Genomic DNA, 9,471 nt, shown 5'->3' on the forward strand with positions numbered 1-9,471 from the left:
AGAAACATTACTAGTCGAGTATACATGTTTCATTAAGAACATAAAAAATTAAATAGATTACATACATTGGAAACTGTGTTACGTGAAGAGAATCTAGAAGAAGAAGATGGTCCATTAGGGGTACTAGGCGTGATTGGTATCATCACGAGAGAGAATCAGCCTTTGTTTGAGTCGGTGATCTACTTGCCCTTGAAATTGGTTAGTCACCCCGATCAAGTTTATTTTCAAACAAAGCGGCTAAGTCCGAAGTAGCCTTCACTTTGTTTCGATTCCTCTTGACATAAGGAGACGGGTTCTTCAATTTTGATTTGGAGCAACCTGATCCCATCAACCGCATCGACCTCTACCATCCTTGCCAAGAACCTATTTAATTGAAAATTTTTAATTTATGCTTATAACTAATATTCTAGACTAATTTACCTTTTGAAAAAAAAACAATTAAATTTCAAACCTCTGCCACAGCATCACAAGTCGGGTCTGATTGAGGATTGGAGGCAGAATGTTCACCAATCTTACCCTATTGATAGATAAACATACCAACTCCGGTTATCAATACCATATATGTATGCAAATCGAAAAATCACAAAAGGTACCATATAAAGACTTACCACCAAATCTTGTCTTTGCGGAATTTTGTTTTTCCCATGGCTATGCATGCCTAGGTACAGGTCACCACGGAAAATTTCTACATTTGGCACACCTCTTTCCTTTGCAATCTCATGGCGAACAAGTTGTGCCGGTGTCCTTCCTGAGCAATTGGGTTCTGTTTGCTTCGCGCGATTAATTTTATTTTTCGCACTTTTTTCCTACACGTCATTGATAAAAATCAAACCAGTATACAAAGAGAAATCACAATTTATCAGACAACATACTATCAAATAGGTAATGTAAAATGATTGGGTATGGTTTACAAACCTTAAAGTCGTCTGAATTACAAAGCTCCACAAAAGCTCTCCAATCCTCCAAAGGAATGTCTTCTGGGGATTCCATTGTTCTCACTTCTTCTAGATCCTTACCATCAAGGTATGTCTTCTTTAAGTCATACTTGCGACTCCTCCAAGCAGCCATTATCTTGTCTCGAACATAATCACAAGCAACCCCCTCATCATCATCATCACCCTCAAATTGAAACATATTATTCAAACTATCGATTATGGATTTATAAGGGAAGATATCATTCTCAGCACAACCTATGATCATATCTGGAAAAGATTTATAGTAAATCGGGATCTCGCGCTTAACAAGTGTAGCAATTTCACTAGACAAGTGATGTACACCCTTTTTAGGGGAGCAAGGCTGCAAGGTGTCTTCAGTTAATCGAAGAACAATTTTCTCACCCGGTTTCAACCTTTTCGAAAGCGGTATAGCTGGGCCTCTAGTATTACCCGACCTTCGCCGTGAAGTGGCAGACATACTTGATCATAAAATGGGTGGAAGTCAGAGAAGCAAAATGTTATGTAGCCTAATGTCGGTAAAATGTTATGTAGCCTAATGTTATGTACCTGCCCTAGGGACTCCTCGAAGTGGAACCGAACCATGTGATGTCTTTGCTAACCATTGTAAATTACCCGATATTAAAAAAATGCATTATCAAACAAATAATCACACATGGGGCGTTACACTAGACAATGCCACAATAGCTAATAATATTTTCAGCGAGGTCAAGTGTTTTATCGCGGGCTACAAGTCAAGATGTTTAAAATTGAATAGATGTCCTTACAGAGTTAAAATAGACATGCAATACGTCAAACAAAAAAAACGATATGTAAAGGAAAAAAGTTTTAAAAAACATACACTTATTTTAAGTTCCAATATATAGATACATACATTCACTTCTTTCTAAGTCTTTTTTTTTTGCCTAGGAACTTCAACAGCCTCAACCATGTCTTCTTGGTCATTAAATATCACTTCGTCTTCCATTCTAATTGGTTCTTGATTCACTAGCCCGCAAAAGGATTCATCCACAACTACATCTTCCGACACCAATCTTGTTGCATCTAGATCAGAGTATACCCTTCTTGGAACCTCAATCACCGCATGCCAATCAGGATTCACTGGGTCTTGAGAGTAAAAGACTTGTGATACGTGCTCAACAAGAATAAATGGCTCGTCACTCCTTTGGGATGACCCATATATATTGGACAAATTGACCAACAACAACTTTGATTCATTATCGACCTTCACACCATGTTGGAGCTTAACCCAGTCACACTTGAATATAACTGGTTCATAGTCAATACTCCGGTACTCCAATTGAATGATTTTTCTAATAACACCATAGTATTCAGCAAACCCATCAATTGGATTCTTATCCTTAGCACTCGAGCGAAAGGTAGTTGGGCACTTGGTAGAAACTCCACTGTTCTGATTTCGTTTAGTCATCTTGTAATCCTTGGTGACAAATAAAAACCCATTCACTGTGTACTTATCATAAGTTCTGGCCTCTCGTGTTGGTCCCCTTGCTATTTGTATGAGCTCATCATCTTTCGGGTTTTGAGCGTCAAGTTGTCTCCTTAACCATGGCATGAACTCGTCTTTTTCAGGTACTTTGTACTGCCCTGCCCTTCTCCCCATGGTCCTCCTACATGTTTCGAGGAAGCTATCGTACTCCCTAAAGTGAGCAAATTTCTCATGTAAAACACATACAATACAAAAATAAAATATGGAATTGAAAAGCACATCCACAATGTAACAACACGAAAAATACGTACTTTTTCCACATATCATACTTGGGGTGGCTTTTCAATATCCATTGTCGTGCTTGTTCCCACTCAACACCTTCTAGAAGATAACGTTTCTGAGGACCAAGAGGACCAACTTCGTCTTCCTCACTAACACTAAGAATCGAACCTGGAGGTATTGTTACCGTAGAACCCTCGACATCTTCATCTAGTTTTTGAAGGATGCCACCCCCTCCTTCATATTCTCCACAGTATGTCATTGTTTCCTCCTTCAAATATCTCTCTGCAATGCAACCTGCTGGACGTGCTTTGTTCGTGACAGAGTCCTTGTAGGTTTTCATTAACCTTCGAGTGCTAAAATGAGTTAGGAAGATTCTGTAAAATAAATTCTAACTATTTATAAAAAATAAAAATTATTGTACCTTTCGAAAACATACATCCACCGGTAGAACACGGGTCCCAAAACACGGGCCTCATATGCCAAATGAATAGGCAGATGCATCATTATGACAAACAATGAAGGGGGGCACATTTTCTCAAGCTCACATAAGGTTCGTACCATACCCATCTCAAGTATAGTCAGCGACTCAACATCAATTCTCCTCGAGCATAGAGCACGGAAAAAGGTACAAAAACTTAGTAGAACATTTCGAGCCTCTTTCCTATCTTTATACGCATGTTGGATTAATACCGGGAGCAAATGTTGCATTAAAATGTGATAATCATGAGACTTCATCCCTTTCAGCTCCATAGACGATCCCTCATTGGCGATAATCCTCCAATTACTACTAAAACCAACCGGAACACGCATATTCCTTAAAGTAGTAAAAAACAACTTCTTCTCCTCAGGTAACAGACACAAAACCCCACGTTTCTTCTTACGAGCATTTTCAGTCAACCAATACTTCTTTTTAATCCTTAAGAGCTCCAAGTCTTTACGTGCATTAATGTCATCTTTGGTTTTTACTGTGTCCAACATCATAGCAAGAAGTATTTCGCATGCGTTCTTCTCAATGTGCATTACATCAAGGTTATGAAAGATGGGAAGCTCTTCCACATAGTCTAGCTCCTTCAAAAATATTGACTGCTTGTAGAAACAAGAGTCACTGGTATCATATTCCTCTTCAGAATCACCACCCTTCCCTTTCTTTCGTTTTCCCCATTTCACTTTAAGATGCTCGGTCAGCTCTTTAACCTTCTTACAAGACAATCTGTCTGGTGGTGCCCGATGTTCTTCTTTCTTGTTGAAAGTCGATTCTCTCACATCAAATCTGCTTGGATCCGATTTCCCTAGAAATTGCCTCGTGTCAAGATAAACATTTTTCCTCCCATGAACGAGTCTCAAAGTGGAAGTATTAGGACCACAAGGGGGGCAAGCAAATCTCCCCTTAGTCATACAACCAGAGATGTTTCCATATGCAGGGAAGTCATGAATTGTCCACAATAACACCGCACGCATGGTGAACACATCTCCCTTATTAACATCTTTAACTAACACTCCGGTATCCCACAAAGACCGCAACTCAGCAACCAATGGCTGCAAGTAAACATCAATATCTTTTCCATGCTGTTTTGGACCCTCAATAAGCAATGCAAGCATAGTGAATTGCGGTTTCATACACAGCCAAGGGGGGAGGTTGTATGTGACACACATTACCGGCCATGAACTATGCGAAGTGCTTTGCATTCCAAACGGATTGAACCCATCAGTAGAAAGACCCAATCGAACGTTACGAGGCTCTGACGAGAAACTTGGGTATGTTTTATCAATATGTTTCCAAGATGAGGAGTCAACTGGGTGACCCAACTCACCACCCTTCAATCGGTTTGTAGAGTGCCAACACATTGCTTTTGCTACCCAATCAACACTGTACATTCTCTTCAACCTATCTGCTATAGGAAAGTACCGCAATTGCTTTGCAGCTTGCCTAACACGTTTTTTTTTTCTGTCTTGAATTGTTGCAAACTTGTATCTGAATGAGTTACAAGTAGGACATTGTTCCAGGAATTCGTTATCTCCCCAATACAAGATGCAATCATTCGGGCAAGCATCAATCTTCTGGTAATTTAGTCCCAAATCCTTAACAAACTTTTCTCTTTCGATATGTATCTTTTCGGGATCTTATTACCATGCGGTAGTACAACTTTAAATGGCGAAGCAACTCTGTGAAACCTATGTCGAGACCACCCACCCACGCTTGACCTTAATTCGAATAGCAATTACAAACTTCAAGGCGGTGAAGTCTTTACAGTCAGGGTATAAAGCACTTGTGGCCTCTTCAAAAAATTTATCCGACACCAATGGCTCTGCTTCATCATCATCGACTAGTCCCTCTTCAGCACCACTTCCCAAACCCCCAAGAAATGCATCCAAATCTTCACCACCAAATTCGTCTACCACAGTGGCAAATGCATCATTCATATTCTCGAACACATTAGAATTCATATTGGACTCTACATGTGCATCTTGTCTTTTTTCACCATGAAAAATCCAACGTAAATATGTTGGATCAAACCTCCATTTATAAACATGAAATTTCACGGTTTAGGTGTGTCAATGCCTTCCCCATTTCTACATATGCGACAGACGCGGTATCGATTACCTTATTATGATGGTATTTTTTTGCAAACTCTAGAAACTCATCAACACCCTTTAGAAAGCGTTCGTCATGGTGATCTAATTCAATCCAACTTCTATCGATTGGAGTAGAACCCTCCATGGTGTATCTAGGAATAAATAAAAGATACAACATTCAAAAATGTTAGACATAATAATATATCACCATGCATATATACCACATTAATCCAATCTTGTTCGTATCTACAATACCAAAATGCCTAGAAGAATGCATCGTACAAATGAATCTAATGAATGTGCAAATGGCGTTTGATTTCATGAGCGCTATTCTAGCTACAAATTTCAAACTTCCACAAGTGAAACTAATCAACTAGAGATTATTTCATGGACATGTCCAGACCAGTAAAACTAATCAACTAAAGATTAACTCATAGCACATGCCCAGACTCTAGACTAGTCAAACAAATCAAATATTCATAACAACTGTCCAGACTAGTAAAACTAATCAAACTTTAAAAAGCAAGTAAAGTGACTAGTAATGACTAATCACCAATATCTCCAATTCGACCTTCTAAAATCCATAGGCTATCTCACAAATTTATAGACAATCGAACATTATATCATAAGTGAATGTATCGAGACTTGTCCCGAAATTACAAAGAACCATTTTTAAATTGACACGAAAGCGAGTTCTATCACGGGGGATGGTTGGTAGCTCTAATGTTCCAACAACAAGCACTACAAGCAGTTCTATACAGGGAATTTGGTATTACATAAATACAAAACATAAATAGAAATTCTTTACCTTGAATAAAGGTTGCACTTTGAGGACAATCGAACAATGAGGGTGTTTGGTCGAGATAGATTAGGTCTTGATTAAAAACATCCCTTTCAAGTAGCGAGTCGAATTACCATGTAGTTTAACATTTCAGAAATAGCATAATGAACGGCACGAGAGAATAATAAAAAAAAGAAAAGAAACACACAATCCAAAACAAGTCATGATTTCAATACAAAGTAAAACAAGAAAACAGATTCATAAAATAAAACCCAACAAAAGATATAAAACCCTAAAAAAATGGTTCTGAAAACATGACATGGCGATCGGTTAATATAAATTTAGAGAGACAGAGAGAATAGGGAATGAATACTACTTTGATAACAACAACATCTAATATTAGATTAAAAACTAAAAAAAAAAAAATCAAATAAAAAATCAATGTTTAATAGCATAATAAGTCACCTTCAATTTGTAATGGAAGGAAAACCTTTGGGTGATGATACCAAAGGTGTGGGGCTCGAACCCCGCCAGTCAAAGAGTCCCTCATTTAAAAACCTTACCAAAAAAAAAAAAAAAAAAAAAAAAAAAAATAAGTCACCTTCAATTTGTAATGGAGGAATCGCATTTAAAAACCTTGAAAATCCCTTTCCCATTAGTAAATCCTAAGAAAATTTAAATTGAAAAATTAGTTCTCCCAGTTTTGGCAAAAAAAAATCGGTGCTTGAAAAAAAAATCGGTGCTTGAAATACCTTCTTGAGATGAGAGAAGAAGGAACAGTCCGGTCTTTTCTTTTCTTTTCTTTTTTAGAAGTGTTTTAACTGTTGGGAGGGAAGCAAGTGGTCAGCCCGCCCAAACTTTTCAGCTCTAAGCCCACGGTCGAAACGCGTTATAACAGTGTCATGGTTAAAAAATTGTACCCGGCCGGTTTTGGTTATCGTAGCTCCACCCACCCAATTAATTAAAGAGATAAACCATGGCTAAAGGTATCAAAGGCACGAAACGAGAAAAAATGTATTTGCTACGGTCAAAATTCGTAGGAAACTATGCAAGGGTTTATGACCGTGGCTAAAAATACCGGGAATCCGTGGGGAAAAATCGATTTTCTTGTAGTGGGGGCTTAAGTGGTGGTGTAGAAGAAAATGGAAATGGATAATCAAAATTTACAAGTATGAGAGAATAGGGTCTTCAAGATATTTATACTAGAGAAATTCTTGTTTTCTTTCCTTCTTCTAACTGCGCTTTCCAACCTTGTTCTTAAGCCTCTGGATACTGATGATTTTTTTTTTTTTTTTTTTTTTTTTTTTTTTTAACTTAAGAACATGATTCTATTTTTCTTTCCTAAAGCAAGTAACTGACTTTTATTTGGGACAAGTCTTTCTCCTTATTTTTCCACATTTCATCCTATTTCTCATACTCATCACTTAGGTAGGTTCTTTTATTTGGTTTAATAGATGGGTAAGGAATTTTTGGTGAAAGTGAAAGGTTTGATGAAAGGTTCAATGGAGTGACTAGCGGTAAAATTTGTAACAGGTAAGAATTTTTTTAGTTATGTCGATCCAAAAAAGGCCTAAATTCTCGCCTAGGATTCGGGTGGTGATCAAGTAAGTAGACGCGTGATTTTCTCTAATCGGAAAAACTACTCCTCTATGTCATTACTCACATATCATACATATCGAGGCTTTTTGGTTAGATTCTCATAGGATTGATCGTTTAAGTAACTAACCGTTGATTCCAGAAACTTACTGCTATGTACACTCAATGATACTCAGTACATGAATGTTCATGAAAAGATGTATAAACTATTGCATACGTATTATCTTAAGTTTCTTAAAAACGAATCCTAATTCAGATACTAATGTGAGATTTCTAGACAATTTTCATCATTGAAAAGGAAATAAGACTTTGTCACTAAGTGCAATTATTAACCAGAAAATAAAAACTATATACAGGCTACAAGTTGCCTAATTTTTGCTACAGGTTAAAAGCACCCCCAAACAGAATGATGCTTAGTCCTCGAAGTATCAATAAATAAAGAGATAAATTACCTGAGAACCGTAAGCAAAATTAGGGCTAGATTGCTGGAACAGAAAGGTTGGAGAACATAATATATTATACAGAAAGGAACAATGAAATGTATAATAGCACACGAAACATAGCACACGAAACATAGCACACGAAACATAATTTTTAGCTAGATATATGTACAATGGCAAGCTCAAATTTACCATCCGTGTAGGTCTGACGTCCTCAATAAGGAAATTCATTTCCTTAGCATCGCGCCAAAAGATAATAGTCTACCAAATTTCTGCCCATTCTTTGTCTCCGGATTTGTTCAAATGTTTCTTCATATTTTCATCCTTCGGGTAACAACGAACATGCCTCAGGTACCGAGCGGGACGTTTCCATTGCCTAAACCTTAATGAGCAAATGATTTTGTTTGTTGGGCACATAGAATCTACCTTGACCCAATCATGAAAAGTAGCTGCAAACTGTGGAAAATGTGTCTTCATGATTCGGCAAGCGGTTACAGGTCAAAGAATATACTGATCCTGAAAAGTGCGAGCTCATTTCAGGTTGGAGATAACACAACCTAAGATGTTAAATAATGTATGACCTTGAGCTAGTGCATTGAATACTACGCAGGCAGCCTCATTGGCAGTAGAAAAATGTCAATCTCCCACATGATGTTCAGGAGTATAAACAACATCGCAGTCCTATGTTCATGGTTATGCTTGCTAAGGGAATGGTGATGTCGCGCCATGGTACATGGCCATCTCCTTCTCGTTTAATCTCAAGACCATCACCGTAAGTTTCGTGAAAAACTTGCCACTGAAAGGAACAGTAAGAATTATGATAGATGTAATGTCATGATGCAACCGGTTCGTGATATGGAAGATCCAAAGTTAGGGCAAGCTGTTGTTCAGAAAAAATATGATGTGTGTCACCAACTAGGATTGTGAACCCGTCTAAGTAGAAGTCATGCACATGATTGAATGCTGGTGTGTCATCCATATTAGCATAAAAGTATGCGGCCAAACTCGGAGAATAAGTTTGGTTAGGTTAAAGAACTAGGGAAGACCACCCAATGTTAGTGATGTATTCACGGAAGAGATGGCCATAAGTATTGGAATCCATCATAGACTGAAAGTATTGCTCAGGAATAATTTTTGGAGGTGTCATGTTTGATGAAGATGCCATGTTTGATAAAGATGCCATGGTGGATGAAGTAAAGAAATGGGCAATGAAAAAGGCAAACTGGATGGATAAATGAGTATGGAAGAAAATAAACCCTCCTGTAATGACATTGAAAATCACATGTTAAAATTATTTTAGTCACAACGTAAATGATGACAATTCTAGTAAGCATTTCAAAAGAATACATAAAGATAGCAACAAAATTCATAATACGACGAAAAACGTAATAATATATA

General features: G+C 37.6%; 2 protein-coding genes across 2 annotated transcripts; both read right to left on the bottom strand.

The window, feature by feature from the left end:
* Positions 1 to 242: 242 nt before the first annotated feature.
* Positions 243 to 1,452, bottom strand: LOC147503163 (uncharacterized). The gene is made up of 4 exons (XM_086603944.1): positions 916 to 1,452; positions 609 to 806; positions 452 to 517; positions 243 to 363 (listed from the first exon to the last, which is right to left on the bottom strand). Exons 1-4 carry the CDS (start codon positions 1,411 to 1,413, stop codon positions 328 to 330), a joined length of 798 nt encoding a protein of 265 aa, XP_086460070.1. The 5' UTR covers positions 1,414 to 1,452; the 3' UTR covers positions 243 to 327.
* A 387-nt stretch (positions 1,453 to 1,839) lies between these two features.
* LOC147503164 (uncharacterized) lies at positions 1,840 to 5,103 on the bottom strand. Its single transcript, XM_086604727.1, has 4 exons — positions 4,874 to 5,103; positions 3,104 to 4,654; positions 2,712 to 3,026; positions 1,840 to 2,611 (listed from the first exon to the last, which is right to left on the bottom strand). Exons 1-4 carry the CDS (start codon positions 5,101 to 5,103, stop codon positions 1,840 to 1,842), a joined length of 2,868 nt encoding a protein of 955 aa, XP_086460853.1.
* Between the last annotated feature and the right edge of the window lie 4,368 nt (positions 5,104 to 9,471).

This window comes from Coptis chinensis, chromosome 4 (genome assembly GCF_015680905.1).
Source record: "Coptis chinensis isolate HL-2020 chromosome 4, ASM1568090v1, whole genome shotgun sequence".
In the NCBI taxonomy this organism is placed as follows: Eukaryota; Viridiplantae; Streptophyta; class Magnoliopsida; order Ranunculales; family Ranunculaceae; genus Coptis; species Coptis chinensis.

Coding starts and splice junctions, on each gene's coding strand:
- LOC147503163 (XM_086603944.1), bottom strand. CDS start 1,413: ATGTCTGCCACTTCACGGCGAAGGTCGGGTAATACTAGAGGCCCAGCT. Junction 807..915: donor GTAATTCAGACGACTTTAAG/GTTTGTAAACCA, acceptor AATGACGTGTAG/GAAAAAAGTGCGAAAAATAA. Junction 364..451: donor CTTGTGATGCTGTGGCAGAG/GTTTGAAATTTA, acceptor TCAATTAAATAG/GTTCTTGGCAAGGATGGTAG.
- LOC147503164 (XM_086604727.1), bottom strand. CDS start 5,103: ATGAATGATGCATTTGCCACTGTGGTAGACGAATTTGGTGGTGAAGAT. Junction 4,655..4,873: donor CGAATTAAGGTCAAGCGTGG/GTGGGTGGTCTC, acceptor TAACTCATTCAG/ATACAAGTTTGCAACAATTC. Junction 2,612..2,711: donor AAGTATGATATGTGGAAAAA/GTACGTATTTTT, acceptor TGCTCACTTTAG/GGAGTACGATAGCTTCCTCG.